The sequence below is a fragment of the Nomascus leucogenys genome, chromosome 8 (genome assembly GCF_006542625.1).
Source record: "Nomascus leucogenys isolate Asia chromosome 8, Asia_NLE_v1, whole genome shotgun sequence".
Classification (NCBI taxonomy): Eukaryota; Metazoa; Chordata; class Mammalia; order Primates; family Hylobatidae; genus Nomascus; species Nomascus leucogenys.
This window is the reverse complement of record NC_044388.1, coordinates 43,831,541-43,856,802: the sequence shown is the minus strand read 5'-3', so window position 1 is coordinate 43,856,802 and position 25,262 is coordinate 43,831,541. Positions and strand designations below refer to the sequence as shown.

Here is a 25,262-nt window from a genome sequence, read left to right as displayed (position 1 = left end):
GGACTCGAGAAGCAGAAGCGGAGGGCGGTGCAGCCCCGGCCGTCTGCTCGACCTTTTCTGGTTGGTTGGTGGAGGTGGGCGGAGCGCCGAGCTGCGCGCCCATTGGCTGTTTGGCGGGACTACGCGGGCGGGGCTACGCGGAAAGGCCTGACCACGCAGTGATTGGGTCCGTGCTGCTGGCCTGGGGCTGTGGTGGAGGACGGGTCTCCGCTCCTGTGCCCGGGAAGATGGTGCTAGGTGGTTGCCCGGTTAGTTACTTACTTCTGTGCGGCCAGGCGGCTTTGCTGCTGGGGAATTTACTTCTGCTGCATTGTGTGTCTCGGAGCCACTCGCAAAATGCGACCGCTGAGCCTGAGCTCACATCCGCTGGCGCCGCCCAGCCGGAGGGCCCCGGGGGTGCTGCGAGCTGGGAATATGGCGACCCCCACTCTCCGGTCATCCTCTGCTCTTACCTGTAAGCTACCAGTGGTCGAGGCGGGTGGACGTGGAGGGTGTGCCAGGAATATATGGGTGTTAAGGGAAGGCAGGGTTGGGGGGACGCTGCATTTTTTTCAGACCCTGCCCCCCTGAGGACCCAGTGGTCATTCAGGAGGCAAGTATCATGAACCAGGTTTCTCACAGCCCCTGCAGAGAAAACCCTTGTGTGTCAGTGACGGAGCCTTTGGGATCCAGAAAGAGAAAAACTGGGTAGGAGTAACATCATGTAGCCTCTGGAAGAAGGGCATAAGGTTGTGCTTTCTTTGCCCTGCGCCCTTTAGCCCAAGGAGAGTATTAGTCGGTCGATTCGGTGCCAGTACTGAGTAAGGCATAAATGGAGTAAATGACTTGTCTCTGCCTACAAGGCATTTTTTTAAAAAGCAATCAATATTCTTACCGTTGCAGAATCACGCCATTTTTTGACATCTCTTTTTGATCAAACAACAAAAGCCATTTGGGAAATGCAAAGAGGATTGAGAATACTTTGGCTTAAATTTTGTCCCCATTATCTTGTTGTTTGCCTACTGAAGAGATGAAACCATGGCAGAAGTAGAATCCTTATAGAAACAGGATCAGAAAACACCTCCCTTCTCCAACAAAAGGTTCATTTGGGTGGCTGTCCATTTGACCTGCTGTGCTTCAGTTTAATTGGCTTGGAAAGGGGTCAGCAGGGTGAAACTGAACCCCAGAAAACTTGATGAAGAAATGTCTTTTGCCTATTTTGATTACGTGCATGCAAACAGCGATTTGCAAAGACCGTATGATGATGATCATGATCTTACTGGTGAATTACAGACCCGATGAATTTATAGAATGTGAAGACCCAGTGGATCATGTTGGAAATGCAACTGCTTCCCAGGAACTTGGTTATGGTTGTCTCAAGGTGAGTTTTTGTTTTGTTGTAAGAGCAAACCCTTCAATAACGAAATAGGAATGTCTGAATGCTATTACATAAAAGTATAAGAGGTACAAAGTTTTTTGAAGAATTTCCTCAGAAAGACTGTTACTGGAAATTTCCAGCATGGCCAGGGTCAGTGACTGAACAAGATATTTGGTTTCCTTATGAAGGAGCAATCTCTGTGCCAAAACCAACCTGTCTTTGGTTCCTTTGGCCACTGACAGATTTTGAAACTAAAATGTCACCCCTGACTCTCCTTCAAGGCATGCACCTTTCCTGAAAGAGCAAAAGAAAGTCTGTGCACTTTGCAACACTGGTGATGGATTGGGCAGTATCTTTGTTACACATGCATTTGGGGCAGAGCTTTTCTTGCCAATGACATTTCTTTTCTCCAGGCAAACAGGTTCCACCATGTCCTTAGGAGATAGATAGAGTCTATCAGTATATGTCTTTGTAGGACATTAAAGCATTCCAGCGGAAGCCGTTGGTTAACAGTGGCTTCTTGGAATGGAAAAAAGCTATTAAGTTTTATTAGTAATATCCCTAAAGCTGAGTGTACAGTTACTAATCAGTCTCTAAAAATAACCAATGAAGTTCATGTATCTTCTCCCCACCATGGACTCACCATCCTATTATGCCACATAATGCAAGTAAAGATTTGGTCAGGTGTTAAGAGAATGATGGGAAGGCATTTTTTGTACTAAATCAGACACAGAGGAATAAACCTGACAGTAATAAGACTAAAAGGGCAACTCTTACTGAAATCATGTATAGATAAATATTTTTTAAGACAATGAAATTTTACTCTGTTGATAATTATTGATTAAAGTTTGAGTTAATATTGTATAGAGATCACTTTTGCCCATTTTAATTAAAAATTGAGTTTATCCTGTAAGCATTCTTATTTCCCAGTCCCTTCCCTTTGAGGAACTCGCCAATGAAAATAGTAATAAGCACTGATATAAGGTACCAGTAAAAAATGAATATCTGTGATTTCTTGTCTAGAATTCAGTTAAGCAATGGTAAGAGGCCCAGTTCTGAAATTTTTGGCTGGAATTTAAACTTACAGATGTCCCATAGATATCAGGTAATACACATTTATGACCTAAATAAAGTCCTGAGTCAGATAATATCCTGAGTTCTTTCCTAATTCTATTCATTTTTAATAGATGTAAAAGAGACCTCTAATAGGCAGTGATTTTTTAAATACCCACTCCCAAATGCTCAGTTATATGCTGTTTTTCCTGTAAGTATAGGATAAGTAAAGCATTGTGTTCATCTCTTCTAAATGGCCTTTAATGACATTGAGTGTGTTTGGGGATCTTTTTTACTATATTATTGAAGAAGCCAGTCATGAAGAAGAAAGCAGGAGTTTTTTTAAGACAGTGTACATTTAAGATGGACTCAAAAGTGTGTCACTAAATTCCTTGCCCTCGAGCAGAGCTGTACCTCAACCTTGTTGGAATAATTGTAGTCCTGAGGCAGCTTTTATTCTTTCATTAGTGAATATAAAGATAGATATTTGTGTCACTTGCTCTGGTGAGTTGGTTTTGGTTTTGGTTGTTATTCCACAGTTCGGCGGTCAGGCCTACAACGACGTGGAACACACTTCAGTCCAGTGCCATGCCTTAGATGGAATTGAGTGTGCCAGTCCTAGGACCTTTCTACGAGAAAATAAACCTTGTATAAAGTAAGTGTTACTTTGATTGGAGTAGTTGGTACTTGGTAGGAGTTAGAGCCATTTTCCTTGTCTTTTTATTTATTTTTTGTTTTAAGAGACAGGGTCTCACTCTGTTACCCAGGCTGGAGTGCAGTGGTGCAATCATGGCTTATCGCAGCCTGGACCTCCTGAGCTGAAGCAATCCTCCTGCCTCAGCCTCCCGAGTATCTGGGACAACAGGCACATGCCACTGTGCTCAGCTCATTGTTATTTTTTGATATGACTTTTTTTTTTTTTTTTTTTTTGAGACGGAGTCTCGCGCTCTCACCCAGGCTGGAGTGCAGTGGCACGATCTCGGCTCACTGCAAGCTCCACCTCCCAGGTTCACGCCATTCTCCTGCCTCAGCCTCTCCGAGTAGCTGGGACTACAGGCGCCTGCCACCACGCCCGGCTAATATTTTGTATTTTTAATAGAGACGGGGTTTCACCGTGGTCTCGATCTCCTGAGCTCGTGATCCGCCTGTCTCGGCCTCCCAGAGTTCTGGGATTACAAGCGTGAGCCACCGCGCCTGGCCTGATATGACTTTTTTTAGGCACCAAAGAGGGTCTGTGGCTACCATTGTGCATAATTTATTGACAGAAGCAATATGTTTATAGTAGAGAGGACTCTGGACTTAAGCCCAGAAGGTGAAGTTCTAACTGTCTCTTTCTCTAACTTGCTAAGTGCCTTTGGGCACTCAGTTTATCCCTCATCTACAGAATTTTGGGCCAGATGATCTAGCCCCAAAATTCCTATAATAGATATAATCTTGTGCAAATTGCCTTAGTATTTCAGGAATAAAGGTTTTATTATAAAAAGTGTAGGCTCCACACTCTGAAAATCAGTTTATCATAAAGGTAAAGGATCAAGGTCATTCTGTAAATTCTGCTTGAAGGCACAGAATTGCCTTGTACAGTTTGCTAATGGAAAGAGTCTATGACTATGATTAGTAATATTAGAGTAACTGCAGCTGTGTCAGCACAGTGGATATGGGCAGAGCCTTATGAAGAAGTCCTCGCTTTTCGCTGCCACAAAACAACAGGAAAGAGTGTGTGGAGATCAAGTGTTCATTTAAGGACAGTGCTTCCTTAGAGAACTACACGCAGGAAGCCAGCTGAGTCTCAGGAAAAGAGCCTCTACAGAGGAGGATGGGAGCCCAGACTCCTACTCCTACCATGGTGCCTGTTGTGCAAATGTGCTTGATGACTTCTTGTCCAATCCAACTCTGCAAAAGTCGATATTTGTTCTTAGAGATGCTCCATATCTTAGCAAGTATTCTGTTGAGACCTCTACCATCTAGAGGTTCTTAGAGGAGAGTAAAGTAAAGGTGAAGAGGGTGTATTATAAAAAATGCGTATTTTTTTTTTTTGGAGGTGGGGTCTTGTTCCGTTGCCCAGGCTGGAGTGTAGTGGCACAAACAGGGCTTACTGCAGCCTCAACCTCCTGGGCTCAAGCGAACCTCCTACCTCAGCCTCCCGAGTAACTAGGACTGCAGATGTGTTCCACCACACCTGGCTTTTTTTTTTTTTTTGGTAGAAACAGAGTCTCGCTATGTTGCCTAGGTTGACCTGGAGCGCCTGGGCTCAAGTGGTCCTCCCATCTTGGCCTCCCAAAGTGCTGGGATTATAGGCATGAGCCACCACCATGGTCAAAAAGTTTTTTAAATTATTGTACATTATGATGTTTGACATCTTAAAAACCTTTCTGGCTGTGAAGAGACTGCCCTTCCTGAAGCTAGTCACTTCTTAGAGATAGCAAAGGGCCCAACCAGCAGCATGCCTTTGATATGCATACTAGTCCAGAGACATATCTTCTGTGTCTGGCCTGTACACCCCAGGAAATAATATTCCTCTGCCTTAGTCTTCTCAGGGCCAAGTGCCAGGCAACCAGGGACCGCTCCTATACCTTAGAGCCTGCTGAGGTTATTCAAACTAGCCAATTCTAAACTATTTGCCCTGTCCTGTCTTGCCTTTCCTGCAGAAACCCCAATGAAGATAGTGGCCAAAAACCTTCCCCTCGCTTCTATCTTCCAACCACCCTGGTGTCTTTGCCAGGTAGCCCTGTGTAACACGATTTTACCCCTGTCTCTAGGACCTATGAGTATAATAAACTTTGGTTTTTCCTGATCCTCTTACCTCACTGACCATATCATAAAAGAAAACAAAATAGAGGGTAAAAGGCCACAGAGGGTCCGCTGCACCATCTCATCACTTGTGTTAAATTCACTAATCCTTAAGGGTTTAAATTTTCGTGCAGTAAAACTCTTCCTTTTCATTCCTTTCACCTAGGTATACTGGACACTACTTCATAACCACTTTACTCTACTCCTTCTTCCTGGGATGTTTTGGTGTGGATCGATTCTGTTTGGGACACACTGGCACTGCAGTAGGGAAGCTGTTGACACTTGGAGGACTTGGGATTTGGTGGTTTGTTGACCTTATTTTGCTAATTACTGGAGGGCTGATGCCAAGTGATGGCAGCAACTGGTGCACTGTTTACTAAAAAGAGCTGCCATCATGGCCCAGGGAGGCAAGTGAAAGCTCTGTCTTCTGAATTCATCTCTACAGGCTCAAAACTCCTCTTTGATATCAGACCTGATGTTATTTTCCCTCTTTTGGAGGGCATTTGTTTGGTTAAGAAGGCTTCTTTGGACTTTGGAATTTCAACCCAGATTTTACCTTGCATATGGAATGACAAGCAAAAAGTGTTGTGGGAATCAAATTTCTTTCTTTCCTTGTGCACAAAACATAAAGGATAGCGGCGAGTTTACAAGCTGTGGATGGGTTTCCATAGTCTTCCTTTCTGTACATTGCTATATCTTCAGTCCTTCAGAGCAAGTGGACCTAACAAGTTGAGCAAAATGAATATTTGTATCCACGTTCCTCTTGTGACCCTGAGTCTTCATGCAAGGAGATCTGAAGCTAAACAATGAAAATCTTCAGCAGAAGTAGAAACGGCCGTGGATTGTAATACACACTGAAATTCTGACTTTCTGAATTTAAATGCAGAATAAATTTTGCCAACTTGGAGTACTGTATGTGTATTTTCAGTAGGGGGAGTAAACTCAAAATTACATTTGTTTTGCAGAAACCTAGTCATTTGAAATGAGCCATCCTATTAAGCCCTCTTGTGTCTCCATTATGTTCCAGAGGCAGTATATGCAGTGCAATAATTTTATCATTCCACTTATGTTTTGAAAGCCAGCGGCATCAGATGTGTGAGTTGAGCTATTCCTCCTGGCAGAATTGTCCAATCTAAAAATCAGCATTTACCAGCCCATGCTAATAAAATTAAGATTTCATACAAGTTTCTGTAAAACTATTCTTCGTGATTAGCTCTCCCTGTGGGCTGCAGCAGTCAGAAAGAGATACAGCCACACTTCTGCATTCCCAAATCACCAGGAATAAGAGGAAGTGTTCCAGATTGTAAGTGGTTTTAAAAACTCAGTTCTCATCCTTTGCAATCTAAGTTGAAAGAACTATTAAATATAAAATCAAAGGTGGGCAATGTGGCCAAGTCAATGGAAGAGCCTGTTACTCAGAATAATTTACAAATTCTAGAAACAAGGTAGAACTCACTCAGTTTACCTCATAATAATTGAATTTAAGACCAAATATCACAGTTAAAATAACTTCCCTGGATACATTCTATCATTTTGTAGCTTTCCTAAGAATTCCTTGCTGTATCATTCCTGATTAATCACTGTTTTTACATTATTAAAGGTGGCAATTTTCTGTAAAAAATTTAAAACAGATGATCCTATTCTGTCTTGAAAGTTCTGTACCACATTGACCTTAACCTTGCTTATAACATCATAATTGGTAAACTTTTAATTCATAATCTTTATACCCTAAGACAGTATTTATTAAATGTTTATGGGTCATGAAGAAACTAGACCCTCTCCCCAGAAAAATCTACATACACAGAATTTACATAGAACTTAAAGGGGTTCATCTACACAATTTTTGCATGAAACAAAATTGTGCTGGTACCCTATAAATTTATACAAGTTAAAGAGTTTAAGGGAGGCCGGGCGCAGTGGCTCACGCCTGTAATCCCAGCAGTTTGGGAGGCCTAGGCGGGCGGATCACGAGGTCAGGAGATCGAGACCATCCTGGCTAACACGGTGAAACCCCGTCTCTACTAAAAATACAAAAAATTAGCCGAGGGGGGGCGAGGTGGTGGGCGCCTGTAGTCCCAGCTACGCGGGAGGCTGAAGCAGGAGAATGGCGTGAACCCCGGGGGACGGAGCCTGCAGTGAGCCGAGATCGCGCCACTGCACTCCAGCCTGGGTGAAAGAGCGAGACTCCTTCTCAAAAAAAAAAAAAAAAAAAAGTTTGAGGGAGTTCAAGGATGCCATATATATATTTAAAAAAAATTTCTAAGGGAAGTCTAAAAAACATAAACAAATTATAATATTACCCAAAATAAGATGCTACTTTTCACCTAACCAAGTCCTGCCTCATTTCACACTTTTTTTAACCTCCTTAAGTATATTCATAACCCTACCAAAAGTTGTCTTCTTTAAAAAATAAGAAACTTTAGGCCCAGCACAATGGTTCAAGCCTATAATCCCTGCACTTTGGGAGGCCAAGGCAGGTGAATCCTTTAAGGTCAGGAGTTCGAGACCAGCCTGGCCAACGTGGTGAGACACCCCCCCCCACCCCCCACCCGTCTCTAGTGAAAATGCAAAAATTAGCCAGGCGTGGTGGCGTGCACCTGTAATCCCAGCTACTCGGGAGGCTGAGGTAAGAGAATCACTTGAACCGAGGAGGCAGAGGTTGCAGCGAGCCGAGATCCTGCCACTGCACTTCAGCCTGGGCAACAGAGTGAGACTGACCAAAAAAAAAAAGAAACTTTTGCAGCTCCAAGGCTTGAAGTCATTTATGTTGCCAGGGGTAAGAGCTTGGTTAAAGGGCTAAAAGACTAGAAACTACTGAAGATGACCTTACAGTCAGTAAAGCTGCTGGAGACAAAAGTTGTTTTCGCTGCTAGAGTGGTAATTTGAGAATCATCAATATTCCTATGTGACAATCCAAAATTACTGGGTTTCATTTGACTTCTAAATGACACCCATCACCCATCTACCCACAAACCTGGCCAAATGTGATACAACCTGAAAACCTGATGGACTAAAGGAGTATTATTTAACAATTGATTGCCTTTGCACTTTATTCAGGTTGTTTCTTAAATTTTGGTAGACAGATCCATTTGTATATGTGTGTGTTATATCTAGTTTATGGCTATAGAGAAGGTTTAAAATACTACAGTGTCCTTCTCTCAAGGTTAAATTAGAAACTGCCTGTCTTTTAGTTCTTTCTTACCTTTAATAAAGTGTTACCAGTTCCCCCAGATTTCCTGGCATGGTGTTCTTCTTCCACTTGACATAGTCAGGCATCTTAGCAACAGTATAGTACCCCAACCTAATGATCCCTGAATGTGTGTATGTGTTTCAAACTCCATTTTTTTTATTTTTTAATTGTAATCTCATAACATTACCATTTTTATTTTTATTTTTAAGTTCTGAGGTACATGTGCAGGATGTGCAGGTTTGTTTCATAGGTAAATGTGTGCCATGATAGTTTGCTGCACCTATCAACCCATCACCTGGGTGTTAAGCCTAGCATGCATTAGCTATTTTTGCTAACGCTCTCCCTCCCTCTACCCTACCCACTGCCAGGCCCCAGTATGTGTTGTTCCCCTCCCTATGTTCATGTGTTCTCATTGTTCAGCTCCCACTTAAAAGTGAGAACATGCAGTACTTGGTTTTCTGTTCCTGCGTCAGTTTGCTGAGGATAGTGGTTTCCAGCTCCATCCATGTCCCTGCAGAGGACTGTTGCTTTTTATGGCTGCATAGTATTCCATGGTGTATATGTACCACATTTGCTTTATCCATGCTGTCATTGATGGGCATTTGGGTTGATAACCATCCATTTTTCTTTGTAAGAAAAAGATCCAAAAACTTGTTGCCACGTTTGGCACATCTCCAATACAAACCAGGTGATACAACTTTTTTTTTTTTTTTTTAGATAATCCCACTTTAAAACAAGATATTTAATTGATTATTTCAGGTATGACTGTCAGGAGCAAATTATCTTTTCCCCGAAGAACAACCATGGAAAGGGAATCACTGTCAAGAGCTTTAACAACATCAGTTGTAGTAGTAATAGGTTTCCCATTTATGTTGACGATTACATCGTGGTCTCTCAATCCAGAGCTGAGAGAGGGAGAAAAAAAAGAGGATCATGAAACTGTAAGAAGAATTTTACTTATCCCCATCTGTAATTTAATATCTCTGTCTTAATGGCACTATTTTGCTGGCATTAAGCGTACAAACCAGAAATAGCCTCAATCCTTCCAAATCGTAAAGCTATTCTAAAATATGCTGCAAAAAAGTCACCTAGAGGACAACTGTCTTATTTACGTTTATAAAATTAATTTCCTATCAGAATCATGTGAGAAGTTTACTCCTTTCATTTTTGGGAATTGGTTTGGAAGGGGGAGTTTAGCTTTTAATTTCTATCAATCCCTGACCTCTGTGAACTTCAAACATACTCCCAGCCTCAGCAGCCAAAGTGAAAAGCCCAAGCGATATGTTTTCTCCTAGACACTTAAACTCGAATCAGTTTGATTCTGGCGGCCTACTCACTTGCCTGTCTTCCCGCAGCCCCCCTCCCCGCCCGACCCCCGCAGCTTATGGAGCTGAGAAGGATGCTGAGCTGCATTACAGGAATTCTGCTTCCACTAAATCAAAAACCCGCCAACCTTCGGAGTCTAAATATTTCAAGCTCTGGCTCTAGGCTCCTTTTCCCCAAAGTTGTGACTTTATTGCCTTCAACATAATTGCTTCACATAGACTATATATTCTAGAAGCAAAAACCAGCTCCAAATACAAAACACTACAATACAGAAATAGCCATGCCAGTGATTTGGTGAAAACAAGCCGAAAAAGGAACAGCAAAGGACTCCAGGAGACACCATTTGATAGAAATGGGAAGCTCAAGGAAGAATGATAATGTGGTTTGATCATCAAGATATGTGGAGTTTAAAAAGAAGAAGCTTAATGCAAGAGGATGTGAAGAGACGCTTAAGTATAAAACTAAAATCAAGAAATAACCTTAGAACAAAGACAGTTTAGGAGGATGACTTGGGACCAATGAGTACAAAGAAAGAACTTATAGAGAACTTAATTCATACTAGTCCTGTGAGTCAGAAAAGGAAAAAATAAACCCGCAAATTATTACTAATAACCTATGCACCAAATATGAGGAACTATGGCTCAGACAGGACAAATGACCCTTTTCTGTGTCATGCAACTTGTGAGAGGGATTTCATCCTGGGTCTTTCAGACTTGGGAACCCATCTTCTTGCCACTAAATCACCCTGCCTCTCAGAAACAAAAAAGCAGCCACCAAAGCAGGATAATAGAAGGGTTCAGCCAGGGCCCACATCCCTGCTGTCTGCTCTCTGACTTACTGTGTTCTACAAGTTAATGAACCTGTTTGTACCACAGCTGCTTCCTCTGTAAAATAATACCTATATCATAAAATTTTGGGAGCACAAACAGGTGTATAAAACACTTCAAATAGGCCAGGAGCAGTGGCCCACACCTGTAATCCGAGCACTTTGGGAGGCCCAAGCGTGTGGATCACCTGAGGTCAGGAGTTCGAGACCAGCCTGGCCAACATGGTGAAACCTCGTCTCTATTAAAAGTACAATAATTAGCTAGGTGTGTAATCCCAGCTACTTGGGAGACTGCTACTTGGGAGACTGAGGCAGAAGAATCGCTTGAACCCAGGAGGCAGAGGTTGCAGTGAGCCGAGATCACGCCATTGCACTCCAGCTGGGGCAACAAGAGCGAAACTCAGTCTCAAAAATAATAACAATAATAAAAATAAAACACTTAAAATACTGCCTGAGATATAGTAAAAGTTTTGTAAGTGCCAGATAATGGTATAATTATCATTATTATTAGGTATAAGTCAGTGAAAGCCAGAAAGAATAGATTTGTTTGAGACAGGCTCTCATTCTCTTACCCAGGCTGGAATACAGTGGTGCAATCATGGCTCACTGCAGCCTCAAACTCCTGGGCTCACGTGATCCTCCTGCCTCAGCACTCCCTACAGGCACCTGCCACCACATCCAGCTGATTTTGTTTATTTTATTTATTTATTTTTAGAAACTATGTTGCTCAGGCTGGTCTTGAACTCCTGGTTTCAAATGATCCTCCCGCATCATGGCATGAGCCACCATGCCCAGTCCTGATTTCTGTTTATCAGCAACTTCCAGCACTAATTTTCACATTTTAACATACATATGAATCACCTGGGGATCTTGTTAAACACGCAGATTCCAATTCAGTGGATCAAAGGTGGGACCTGTGATTCTGCCTTTCCAACAAGCCCCAGCTGAGCTAATGACGCTGGTCTACAGACCACATTCTAAGTAGCAAGGACTTAGCCGAAAGAAATAGCTTTGGTCTTGAACCAGAACTTAAAAATACGGAAGTGGGGGAAGAGTGGAGCACAGCAGGAATGAGAAAAGTCCAGAAAAACCAGGGATGAGCCAAATTTAGTAACATGAGACCTATGACTGCTGTGCTGAACAGTGCCCTCTGATTTCACTAGGGGGAAAGCCCCAGTGAAAGTGGTGCCATAATCTAAACAGATTACTGAGCTCTTGAAAAATAAAAACAATGAGAAAGGGATAATAAAGAAGTACAGACCGGGGACGGTGGCTCACACCTGTAATCCCAGCAGTTTGGGAGGCCGAGGCAGGTGGATCACGAGGTCAAGAGATGGAGACCATCCTGGCCAACATGGTGAAAACACGTCTCTACTAAAAATACAAAAATTAGCTGGGCATGGTGGCGCATGCCTGTAGTGCCAGCTACTCGGGAGGAGAATCACTTGAACCCAGGAGGCAGAGGTTGCAGTGAGCCGAGATCGCGCCACTGCACTCCAGCCTGGTGACAGAGCAAGACTCTGTCTCAAAAAAAAAAAAAAAAAAGAAGTACAACAGAGAAGCCCAGGAGAATGATATTTGTAGGACAAGCCTCCTCTCTCAGTACTTAGTATGAAATGTTTTGAAACAACAGTGAAATCAGCTGGAGAACCTTCTTTTGGAAGCTGTTCTAGCCTTTGCTTTATTACACAGGTCTTAGTGCTGGCCTCTGATATTGTCATTCGGAGTTCAAAGAAAAATGTAGGTTTTGTGAGGTTTTGGTGTGGGTTTTTTTGCTTGTTTGTTTGAGACAGGATCTCACTCTGTTGCCCATGCTGGAGTGCAGTGGCGTGAGAACAGCTCATTACAGCACAGACTCAGGTGATCCTCCCATCTCAACCTCCCCAAGTAAATGGGACCACAGGTGCAAACCACCACGCCTGGCTAATTTTTGTTTTTGTTTTTGTTTTTTAAATGGAGTCTCGCTTTCTTGCCCAGGCTGGAGTACAGGGGCGTGATCCCAGCTCACTGCAACCTCTGCTGCCGAGGTTCAAGCGATTCTCCGACCTCAGCCTCCCAAGTAGCTGGGATGACAGGCATGCGACACCACACCCAGCTAATTTTTATATTTTTTAAGTAGGGATGGTGTTTTCACCAAGTTTGCCAGGCTGGTCTCAAAATCCTGACCTCAAGTGATCTGCCCACCTTGGCCTCCCAAAGTGCTGGGATTACAGGCAGGAGTCACGGCACCTGGCCTAATTTTTATTTTTTGTAGAGACAGGCTTTCACCATGTTCCCCAGGCTGGTCTCAAACTCTCAGGCTCAAGCAATCTTCCCACCTCAGCCTCCCAAAGTGCTAGGATTACAGGAGTGAGCCAACATGCCCAGCCGAAAAATGTGTTTTAAAATACCTAAAATATGGCCGGGCACGGTGGCTCATGCCTATAATCCCAGTACTTTGGGAGGCCGAGGTGGGTGGATCACTTGAGGTCAGGAGTTCGAGACCAGCCTGGCCAACATGGTGAAACCCTGTCTCTACTAAAAATACAACAATTAACCAAGCATGGTGGCGGGTGCCTGTAATCCCAGCTACTCGGGAGGCTGAGGCAGGAGAATCGCTTGAACCTGAGAGGTGGAGGTTGCAGTGAGCCGAGATTGCACCACTGCACCGCAGCCTGGGCAACAAGAGTAAGACTCCACCTCAAAAGGAAAAAAAACTATTAATGAATAATTAATAGTTACTAATACCTAATAAGTGTTAATCACTTAATAGTTATTAAGTAATAACTATAAATATTGAAAGGGTAGATTTGGGAATTCCTAACCAAATTAATTTAAACTTATGCTATTAACTCATAACATGAGCTCTTCTTAGACTATAGAGAACCACCTCCCTCCCAAAATACAAAAAAAGCCTTTATAAGTACCCAAGTCTAAATCAGCACTGTCCTATAGACAATTATGCAAGCCACATATGTAATTTTAAATTTTCTTGTAGCCACATTTTTAAAAATTTTTAAACAGATGAATTTAATTTAATAATATCTTATTTAATACAATATATCCAAATATTATCATTTAACGTGATATTTTTAAAATAGCTATTTTACACTGTTTCCTATGTCTTTGAAATCCACTTGAAATAACACGCACCCCCAATATACTACTATACAATGAATATATCTTTTTTTTTTTTTGAGGCAGAGTCTTGCTCTGTCGCCCAGACTGGAGTACAGTGGCGTGATCTCAGCTCACTGCAACCTCTGCCTCCTGTGTTCAAGCTATTTTCCTGCCTCAGCCTCTCAAGTAACTGCAATTACAGGTGCACCCACTAATTTTTGTATTTTTAGTAGAGACGGGGTTTCACTATGTTGGCCATGCTGGTCTCAAACTCCTGACCTCAGGTGATCCACCCACCCTGGTCTCCCGAAGTGCTGGGATTACAGGCGTGAGCCACTGCACCTGGCCTGGGTTTTTTAATTTAAATTAAACTTACTTTAATTCAAGATTCAGTTCCTCAGTCACACTGGCCACATTTCATGTGTTCAGTATAGACTACATGTAGGTAGTGGCCACTGTATTGGACAGATCAAGTCTGGATCCCCCATGCATTTTACTATGGCACACATCTAGAAAAAGCAAAGGTAGATGGCAAAGGCCTTCACTTCTCTTACCTTTGAGCAGGTGTTCCTTCAACCACTTTACACACATAAACCCCAGAACTCACATCAGGGAAATCTGGATAATGCATTTTCAATTCTTCACTAAGGCTAAGAGAAGTGAGAAGATTAGGAAACAATGAATTAGTCTCCTGAGCCCTGGTAAAAGCCTGAAACTCTTTAGTAGGTACTCTGTTCTGCTCAAGGCTCACAAGGGCCAAGGAAGATTCCATCAAGCTAATCACAGTCATTCTCCTCTCGGTTCAGGCTGAGCCTCTATCCCAAAGCCTAAAACCACTGGACATTATCAAATACAGCCACAATGAAATAAACTATGTATAGTTAGTGCTGATGCAGGCAGAGGCAGATACATACCCTGAGACAGATAGGGCCTAGGGTCACAAGAGTACCTAGCTGTGGTCCAAGTGGCTCAGCTTTTCTGTTAAGACTATGCAGCTATGGGTTTTGCCTCTGAAAAACAACCCAGACATATTCAAACACATGCTTACGGCACAGTGAGGGACAGCATTTGCAGACCCAGATATTTCTTATTTGAAAACGCCTTTCCTGGAAAGGAAAGTTATGATATGTTACAACAAAACCTCTTTCCTGTTAGCGCAGCTGAAAAGACACCCATGTCCCAGGATCTCTTTGCCATCATAGCTGTCCTTTCAGGTTATCTGGATGAAACACAGGCTTCAGAGAACCTTTGTCATTAGCACTTACACTCCTCCCAGCCACCTCCCACCTCCAGCCCCGGGTTTCATTTCCACATTAGCTCAATCCAAATACTTCTGGGTACAACTCATGCTTGGTTTGTGCCTAGTCCCCCAATATTGCTGCTCAAATCACCAGTATAGGAGCTGAGTACAGATGAGTGACCCAGTAGTCTACAGGATTCAAATGGCTGTCTCCGGGCCAGGCGTGGTGGTTCACGCCTGTAATCCCAGCACTTTGGGAGGCCAAGGCAAGCAGATCACTGGAGGTCAGGAGTTCAAGACCAGCCTGGCCAACATAGTGAAACCCCATCTCTACTAAAAATACAAAAATTAGATGGGCGTGGCAGTGGGTGCCTGTAGTCCCAGCTACTCAGGAGGCTGAGACAGGAGAATCGCTTGAACCCAGGAGGCACGGGTTGCAGTAAACCAAGATTGCGCCACTGCACTCCAACCTGGATGGCGAGCAAAATTCTGTCTCAAAAACAAAAACAAAAACAAAAAAATTGCTGTCACCACAAAAGATTGAGTGTTCCTGAAAAGCACAAGACAACCAAAAAAAAAAAAAAATCCCAACTTGCTTTACCTTTCAACTGGTGCTCATGGTATTCTTCCAAGAACTGCCTAACTCGATCTGAAGGAATTGCAAAGGAGATTCCAACAGTCACCTTCAATGAATTGACGCCAATCACATCACCATCCTGGCAAGGGAGGGGACATCATTCAGTCATGAAGTTTTGCAAACTGACGACTCAAGACCAGAACAAGCAGAGGAAGGAGTGAAGCTAGTTACTTAGGGTCAGAAAACAGGGCCAAGATGAACTTTGTACTTCAAAAGAGAGCAACGGATGTTTCTTTATAGGGCATATAGTGTGATGGGACAGCAAAGGGTAACTGCACATGCGCAGAAGGTACCTTCTTTTCATGGCCAAAGGATCAAGGATGCTGAGGACTTTTTAAAATCTTGAGCTCATGGCAGGGCACAGTGGCTCACGCCTGTAATCCCAGCACTTTGGGAGGCCGAGGTGGGCGGATCACGAGGTCAGGAGATCGAGACCATCCTGGCTAACACGGTGAAACCCCGTCTCTACTAAAAATATAAAAAATTAGCCAGGCCTGGTGGTGGGCTGCTGTAGTCCCAGCTACTCGGGAGGCTGAGGCAGGAGAATGGCGTGAACCCGACAGGCAGAGCTTGCAGGGAGCAGAGATCGCACCACTGCACTCCAGCCTGGGCGACCAAGCAAGACTCCATCTCAAAAAAAAAAAAAACATCTTAAGCTCATTTTTCCTCTAGTAAGTTACATTGACTTTAAAAGTGAGCCACAGTTTGTATTTTGACAAAGGTAGAAGGACAAGGAGCATTTGCCTTTTTATTATTTAAACAAAACTAAAAATAAACAAGGAAAAGGTAAAAAGCTGTGGGATTGTCAGCAACACCGCATTGAAACTATTCAGAAGAATTAGCAAAATTGACCTTAGGGAACAAAGCTCTGCTAAGCTAAAGGTATGAGGTAGAAAATATTTTCCTCTTTATGTACCTCATCTTCCTTTAGCCTTTTAGGTAATGGGAAAGGATAAAAAAGAGATTTCTTTTTTTTTTTTCTTTTTGAGATGGAGTCACTGTGTTGCCCAGGCTGGAGTGAATTGGTGCAATCCTGGCTCATTGCAACCTCTGCCTCCTGGGTTCAAGGGATTCTCCTGCTTCAGCCTCCCAAGTAGCTGGGATTACAGGCGCATGACACCATTCCCAGCTAATTTTTTTTTTTTTTTTTGTATGTTAGGTAGAGATGGGGTTTCACCATGCTGGCCAGGCTGGTTTTGAACTCCTGACTTCAGGTGATCCACCCGCCTCAGACTCCCAAAGTGCTGGGATTACAGGAGTGAGCCACCGTACCCAGCCAGAAAAGAGATTTCTGATTGTGTTAAACTACAGATCGTAATTCAGTAGGTCTGGGGTATGGCCTGAAATTCTGCATTTCATCCCTGCTCTAGTAAATGCATTGTCTAATGGAGAAGGCAGGAACAAAACAAACAAAAATGACACGCGATGCTATGAGTAAAAAAAAAAAAAATCATTTTGCATAAAATTCATTCTAAAAGCAAATGTAATATTTAAACAGGAACCAAAAGCAATCGGTGCAAAGGGACTCAGAAGGGACGATCACATGCTGTATGTCAAGCAGCATTGCACTCTCTTAGGTTTTCACATGTATTTGAGCAACTAGAAACCCTGGCATTTCCACTAGAGACACGGAATACAATTTAAGAATACATGACACAGCAATGTATTTGAGAGGCCAAGGCAGGCAGCTCACTTGAAGTCAGGAGTGCTGGTTGTGGCTTTTCTCTCATCTATAAGCAGGTCAAGAAGTCAAGACTAAAAACCTGGACAGATGACATTATGTAATTAGCATTTTTAAATGAGAGATAGTTCTTCATATGCAGCATCAAGGGGTCTTCAAGGATCTACATTTCATAGCAAAGCTGGTCATTTGGCATAAACCTGGGTTTAATATCCAGGGCTTTTGGGACAGCGTGGTGGCTCATGCCTGTAATCCTAACACTTTGGGAGGCCAAGGCAGGAGGATCACTTGAACTCAGGGGTTTGAGACCAGCCTGGGCAACATAGTGAGACATTGTCTCTATTAAATAAATAAATAAATAAAATCCAGGGCTTTTGGTAACTAGCCAATGAAAACAGAAAGCACGGGGAAGAGAGAAATTTCAAAGGAAGCCAGAGCTAGAACCCTAGTGTTCTCAGTGGGATGAGATCACACACCAGGATAACAATCTTGAATTTTTTCTAACTATTGACTTAAGGTCCAAGAACAGAAAAGCACCATTCCACAGCTCTCTACACAAGAGTGGCACCCAAGTCTGCATCATGGAATATGTAAAGTCCTTTTTTGTTTTTGTTTTTGTAGATATGGTGTCTTGCTGTGTTGCCCAGGCTAGTCTCAAACTCCTGGCCCCAAGCAGTCATCCCCAGTGTGCTGGAATTACAGGCATGAGCCACCACCCCTGGCCTGGAATTAACAAAGTCTTTGAAAGTTAAGAAGAAACATGAAGCAACAAGGAAAGTGATCACTTACCAAGTTCACCAGAGGACCACCAGAATTTCCAGACTAAAAGCAGAATTTGAAAAAGACGTCAGTGAAGCTAATGAATACATTCCCCCTTGTCCTTTACACATAGCTCCCAAAACAGTTTACCAAAAGCAGCCCACCAAGCTCCTATTTCCCCCAGGCCAGCAAAATTGTGCCCCTATCATCACCAAAACCAAAGTCAGTGTAGGTAAAGAACTATAGCAGTGGGACCACCACCTTCTTCTTCTTTTTTTTTTTTTTGAGATGGAGTCTTACTCTGTTGCCCAGCCTGGAATGCAATGGCACAATCTTGACTCACTGCAACCTCTGCCTCCTGGTTCAAGTGATTCTCCTGCCTCAGCCTGCTGAGTAGCTGGGATTACAGGCACCCGCCACCATGCCCAGCTAATTTTTGTATTTTTAGTAGAGACAGGGTTTCACCATGTTGGCCAGACTGTTCCCGAACTCCTGACCTCATGATCTGCCCGCCTCGGCCTCCCAAAGTGCTGGGATTACAGGCGTGAGCCACGGTGCCCAGCCAAGGGACCACCACCTTCTTACAGGAGGGGTGACCTCTACAACAGACCACCCAATAGCATGGATGCCAGCGATCACAGCAAACAGGACAGACTAACAAAGTGGCATTCCATTCCTCCTACAGCGATTTAACCAAACCCGGACATCCCCAAAGTTCACTCTGACATATTCTTCTCACTGAACTGTCAATACTGTGTGATCTGAGGATAGGCCTCCTAAGTCAGCAATCCTCAAACTTTTTGGCACAGGGACCGGCTTTGTGGAAGACAATTTTTCCACAGATGGAGGGGTGGTTTGGGATGAAACTGCTCCACCTCAGATCATCAGGCATGAGTTAGATTCTCTAAGGAACATGCAACCTAGATCCCTTGCATGCGCAGTTCACAATAGGGTTTGCACTCCTATGAGAATCTAATGCCGCTGCTGATCTGATAGGAGGTGGAACTCAGGCAGTCATTTTCACTCGCTCATGGCTCACCGCCTGCTGTGCAGCCCAGTTCCTAACAGGCCATGGACCTGTACTGGTCCACAGCCTATGGGTTGGGCACCTCTGTCCTAAGTGACTTACGTTAATTGTGGCATCAATCTGGACGTAGTCCACATCTGAATCCCTCATCCCCAGTTCTTTGCCCCCTCGCCGTTTGGTGCTGACAATTCCTGCAGTAGCCGTGTTCTGCAGAGAAAATGGGCTGCCCAAAGCCACCACAAACTCTCCAGCCCGAAGGTCAGATGATCTTCCCAGCATCAGTACAGGAAGTTCAGCCTGCATGTGCCCAAAGAGGGATGAGGAGGACAGAAAGGGTAAAGAACAAATCAAGATCAGAATTGACCAAAGTGTGTGTCTAACACATATATGACGCTGTCTCTATCACCTTGGCCCTTACCACCTGAGAAGCACCCACTCACACAGCTTCTATGACTGCCTTCTACTTCTTCCTCAAAGTCCAACTACCGTGAAGCTCTCGATTGTTAAGATGACTAGGATCATTTCTAAGATCTAAAACAATTACTTTGTAGAAATTACTATTAGTAAACAGCCAGTGAAGTCACTGATGAACATAAACTGACATTAGCAATTTACACAGCACCATTCCAGCTCAAAGCTTAACAGTCAAAGTGAATAAGCCACAAACAGAAAAGAGATCACCCAGGGCGACACTTCTCACACTGTAATGTGCGTGCAAATCACCTAGGGATGTTATGTTAATGCAGATTCTGAGTCAGCACATCTATCTGGGTAAAGGCTGAGACTCTGAACTTCTAAAAAGCTCTCAGACACCATGTCAATATATCTGATGTGCAGACTACCAGTACTATGTGTAGTAAGGACTTCAAAGTATTCCTTAGCAACTTTGAGTCCATTGCCGTAATTTCTGATATCCTAAGACAAGTAGAGAAATAATTTGCCCTGAAGCAGCATTTGTTGAAGAAGGAGTTGAAGGAGGGAAAAAAAAAAAAAAGACTGCTTGATAGTTAATAGAAACAGAGGCCAAGCGCGGTAGCTCACGCCTGTAATCCCAGCACTTTGGGAGGCCGAGGCGGGCGGATCACTTGAGGTCAGGAGTTCGAGACCAGCCTGGCCAACATGGTAAAACCCAGTCTCTACTAAAAGTACAAAAATTAGCCAAGCGTGGTGGCAGGTGCCTGTAATCCCAGCTACTCAGGAAGCTGAGGCAGAAGAATCGCTTGAACCCAGGAGGCAGAGGTTGCAGTGAACTGAGATTGAGCCACTGTACTCCAGCCTGGGCGACAGAGGGAGACTGTTTCAAAAAAAAAAAAAGAGAGAGAAAGAGAGAAAGAAAAGAAAGAAACGGTTAGGGATATACAGAAAGGCTTTGAAGCAAATAAACAAAAGAGGGAGTAAAGAACGAAAGAAACCAGAGAAAAGCATGTACTCAACAGAAAAGATGTGGTGTGAGAGTGTAGTGGGGCAGAAAATATCAGCAAATAGATAAAAATCCCCAAATATATGCACTCTGACTCAGCCCTGAAATACTCACATTCGGTTCAATCTTAATCACTGCAAGATCCAATTTAAGGTCAATATCCTTGACAACAGCTTCATAACGTGCCCCATTCTGGAGCACCACCTCAATCCAGTGCTGGTTCCTGACAACATGGGCATTGGTAATAATGAGCCCGTCCTCAGACACTATGAACCCAGAGCCACTGTACACAGGAACAAGCATGCTGCCGGGACGTAACCTGTCTCCACAAGACAATAGTGTAAACAGAGGGCAAGAAAGTTAGGGGATACAGTCATATAATCTGAGAGTCACGGGAACCTCACTCTTATTAAACATACCTCCATCACAGTTTTCTTTTCTTTTTTTCTTTTTTGAGACAGAATCTTGCTCTGTTGCCCAGGCTGGAGTGCAGTGGCGCAATCTCAGCTCACTGCAACCACCTCCCAGGTTCAAGCAATTCTCCTGCCTCAGCCTCCCAAGTAGCTGGGATAACAGGCATGCACCACCAAGCCTGGCTAATTTTTGTATTTTTAGGAGAGACGGGGTTTCACCGTGTTGGCCAGGCTGGTCTCGAACGCCTGACCTCAGGTGATCCACCCGCCTCGGCCTCCCAAAGTGCTGGGATTACAGGCATGAGCCACCGCGCCCAGCCTTCCATCACAGTTTTCTCAGACATTTCACTTTTCCCTGGCTATGCGTAAATTTTCTCCATGTATCAATGGACTTGGCACGTACAGGGCCCCAGCCATCTCTTGTGAGCATGGTTGAGAGCGGGGTCCAGCTCTCCTTTTCCAGCGACACTGCTTCTTCAGAGCTGGTTAGTGTAGCAGCCCATGGGTTCTCTGCTGCGAAAAGGCTGAACCTAATCCTAATACTAGAGGCAAAAGTCAGCCTCGTACCACAGTATCAAGGACCCAGGCAGGAGAGAATCAATGGGCTCTGATTCCGGCTTAGTTTCCAGCACCAACTGGCCTCGTAACATAGGACAAATTAACCCTGCTCTCTGGGTCTGGATTTCCTTGCATCCAAAGTGGGGGCTGAGCAAGATCACAACCAAAATGCCTACTACGCTGGATATGGTGGCTCACACCCGTAATCCCAGCACCTCGGGAGGCTAAGGTGGTAGATCGTTTGGGCCCAGGAGTTCGAGACCAGCCTGAGCAATATAACAAGACCTTGTCTCTACAAAAAAATACAAATACTAGCTGGGTATGGTGGCACCTGCCTATAGTCCCAGTTACTCCAGAGGCTGAGGTGGGAGGATTACTTGAGCCCGGTAGATGGAGCTGCAGTGAGTCGTGATCTGTCACTGCATTTCAGCCTTGGCGACAGAGCAAGACCTTGTCTCAAAAAAAGAAAAGAAAATGCCTACTAGCTCTAACATCTGACCTTAAATTTTGTCTGTGGCAGGAGGGGGGGAAAGCACCAGCCACCTAAGTGGGCAGGGGGAGCTCGGATTTGGAAGTCAGCATCCTTGTGCCTCTGCTCTTTGGTTAAATGACCTTGAACAGGTTATTCAACCTCTTTACGTCTCAGTTTCCTCACTGGTTTTTTAGGATTAAATGACGCTTGCGAAGGGTCTGGAGCAGGTAGACATGGAGAAACCATTAGCTGGGGCAGTGGAGGTCTTCCTCCTCCTCCTTTACCTGCCCCACAGCTGCAAGTGAACCACCGATGGCGCCACCTTCTCCACCACCGCGGCGATGAAGTTGTAATTCCTCCTGAGCGGGCCTGCGCTTCTGGTCCCTATGAAGAAATACTGGCTCAAGAGTACGCCTCGAGGAAACCAGACCTGCTATCCTAGTTGGAAAAATGTTAAAGGCAAGACAGTGTTCAAAAGGTGCACGGGGAGGGAGAAACCACATAGCAGCCGGTAAAGAGCCCCTGTTAAGGAGGAAAGGAAATCAGGAACAGAGAGGTGTCGAATCCAGGAGGCAAATGACGCAGGAGGACCCGGCGCGAACTGTGCGGTCTCAGTGAGGTCTTGTTCCTTTACGCTCCTCCAGAGTTAGTAAGTGTCCCGAGGGCGCGCGCCCCCCGCGGCTCACCTGTATCCCCGCAGTTCCCCCACTGCACAGGCACGGCCCGGACCTTGCCCAGGCGGCGCGCGGCGCGGTTTTCGGCCCGAAGCGCGCACATGCTGGGGTAGGTGCGCCTGTCGCTACCGCACACGGCCCCACCCAGCGTCCGGCAACTGCAGGTGCTGGGGAGCCCGGGGCGCAGCGGCTCGAGGCACTGCAGCCCCGGCGCGCATGGTTGGCCCTGCGCCCCGCCGCAGACTTCACGCTCGGCCGCGGGGCAGACGCGACAACAGCGGCACAGGTCGAGCACCGGCGTGGTCCCCAGCGCGCAGGTGGGCAGCGCGGGGCAGCGCGTGGGCTGGCAGACCGCGGGGCAGGCCAGCTGGGTATGTAGCCTCTCAGCCCCGGCCCAGAGGACGGGCACCAGGAGCAGCAGCAGCCCCGGCAGGAGGCATCGTCCCAGGCCCGCGGGCCGCAGCTGAGGTCTAATCATCCTGCTCCTTCCTCGCTTCCACTCTTCAGTGACTTCACTCTGGACCTGCAAACGCTCCTAAATGAGAGACACTTTCTCCCGGCCACGGCGCCGCCTCCGCCGGCCCCCAAACTTTAAGGGGCAGAGCCTGGCATACCTCTCCATATACACACCCGTACATCCCCTACCACCCGCCCCCGTCCGCGCCCCGGAGCCAGGTTCTCCCCCAGGCAATGAGGGGAAGGTCTCTAGCCCTACCCGGAGCAGGAACCTACCTCCTGAAATCCCTAAAACCGACAATGGGGGCAGACTGATAAGAAAGCTCACTCACCCACGGTCAGAAGGTCAGTATTAGGATAACACATGACCATATTTCAGTATTTCACATGGTTTTATTACAAAATAAGCCACAAAACAGTTTTAGAAAATTTTTGCTACATACCAATTAGGAGATCACATAAAATGAGAAGCGTAACAGTTTCCATGCACTCAGCCTAGAGCTTACAGCGAGTGCATTTCACAGCTGAAACATCACTGCTTTAAAACACAGAATCATGCTACCCCTTCATAAGCAGAGGAGGAGGAGGTCAAACAGTGTGTTTTTGCCAAACATTTGCTTTATCTGAACTCTATCTAGTATGAAGGACTGGCTGCCGCAGGCAATAACACAGAGAGGAAAAGGAACAAAGGAAGAAAAGGGTGCTGGCAGACAAGATTTAACAAACCTGTCCATTTCCGACATTTTGAAAGTTTATAAACAAAGCTCACTTGGGGACACTCAATTTCCAAAATGCTGTGACCTCCACATATGTTATCTAATTTACACTGAAAACAAACCTACTAAATTCCACTCCTCAACTACTGAACCTGCTATTTATTCATGGGGTCCTTTTAGCCCATATAAGAGTATATTTATATTCAGAAACAGAAAAGAAAAAAAATTTGCTTCAAGTAGACTAAGAAGCTGGACCTTAAAACTACTTTCTTTCTCGTGGGAGCTGAGTATTCAACTCAGAAATAGATGTATAACTCCAATATTCTGACCTGACATCAATCTCCATAATGTATGCCTCAATACCCTTATGATGTCTCACTGAACACTAAAGGCCAAATTATTTTTACCAACCATCAGCTGACATTGAGTAAGCAAGTCTTTTGAAGCTTTCAAAAGTAATAGATGGTGGCCAGGCATGGTGGCTCACACCTATAATCTGAGTACTTTGGGAGGCTGTGAGGCAGGAAGATCACTTGAGCCCAGGAGGTCCAGGCTGCAGTGAGCCATGATCAGGCCACTGCACTCCAGCCTGGGTGACACAGTGAAACACTGTTTCTAAAAGTAAAAATTAAAGAATAATGGATGGCATTATTCAGCCATGGGGAAGACCACCTGAAATACTGTTACACACAGTGAGTCAAGACCACTTCAAAAGCCTTATGAAAATAGCACAACTCAGGCAAGCCTTTTATTCCACAAAGAAAATGCAGTACATTTTTTAGTTCCTTTAAAAAAAAAAACTCAGATTTACTCCAGAGCCTATGCACTTAGTCGCTAATCTATCCTGCATCCCCACCCTATTTTTTCCATTTGGTTCAATTTTATACATTTAAAACTAACTGCTTTGGTCAAATACGTACCATCTTTGGTTCACATTAAAAGATTATGGTTTAAAATTGGCCAGAAGTTAAGAAATATCAACAAAATAGGAAGTTTGAAATACAATTTAGGAATGAGAATGCTTTTAGAGCTTCTTTCATTGAAGATAATAATTTATCTCATATTGAACTACATTAACAATGTTCTGGCTAGGTGCAGTGGCTCACACCTGTAATCCCAGCACTTTAGGAGGCCAAGGCAGGAGGATCACTTGAGCCCAGGAGTTTGAGACAGCCTGGGCAACATAGCCAGGCCCTGTACATACAAAAAAATTAAAAATTAGCCAGGCGTGGTAGCACAACCCTGTAGTCCTAGCTACTTGGGAAGCTAACATGGGAGGATTGCTTAAGCCCAGGGATTCAAAGTTATGATGAACTATGATCACACCACTGCACTCTAGCCTGGGTAAGAGAGCGGGACCCTGTCTTTTAAAAATTAAAAAAAAAAAAAAAAAACAAGCAATGCTCTAACGTGGAATTCCCAAGTGTTTGCCAATTGACAAGAATATTTCCATTTGACAGTCTTAGTGTCCTCGTTTCCCTTTATCAGGATAATACCATATGGATTCTAAGTATGTTTAATTTGACACATTCTCAAAAGAGATCTTGCTGAATAAGAAACAAATCAGCTTA

General features: G+C 44.5%; 2 protein-coding genes across 2 annotated transcripts; one reads left to right on the top strand and one right to left on the bottom strand.

Annotated features, from left to right (window-relative positions):
• The first annotated feature begins 94 nt into the window (after window positions 1-94).
• Window positions 95-6,165, top strand: TM2D2 (TM2 domain containing 2). Its single transcript, XM_012508471.2, has 4 exons — window positions 95-454; window positions 1,273-1,360; window positions 2,950-3,065; window positions 5,364-6,165. Exons 1-4 carry the CDS (start codon window positions 228-230, stop codon window positions 5,575-5,577), a joined length of 645 nt encoding a protein of 214 aa, XP_012363925.1. The 5' UTR covers window positions 95-227; the 3' UTR covers window positions 5,578-6,165.
• A 2,411-nt stretch (window positions 6,166-8,576) lies between these two features.
• HTRA4 (HtrA serine peptidase 4) lies at window positions 8,577-23,083 on the bottom strand. Its single transcript, XM_003269600.3, has 9 exons — window positions 22,532-23,083; window positions 22,130-22,229; window positions 20,517-20,721; window positions 19,085-19,279; window positions 17,986-18,018; window positions 15,480-15,594; window positions 14,687-14,744; window positions 14,193-14,288; window positions 8,577-9,292 (listed from the first exon to the last, which is right to left on the bottom strand). Exons 1-9 carry the CDS (start codon window positions 22,995-22,997, stop codon window positions 9,130-9,132), a joined length of 1,431 nt encoding a protein of 476 aa, XP_003269648.1. The 5' UTR covers window positions 22,998-23,083; the 3' UTR covers window positions 8,577-9,129.
• Between the last annotated feature and the right edge of the window lie 2,179 nt (window positions 23,084-25,262).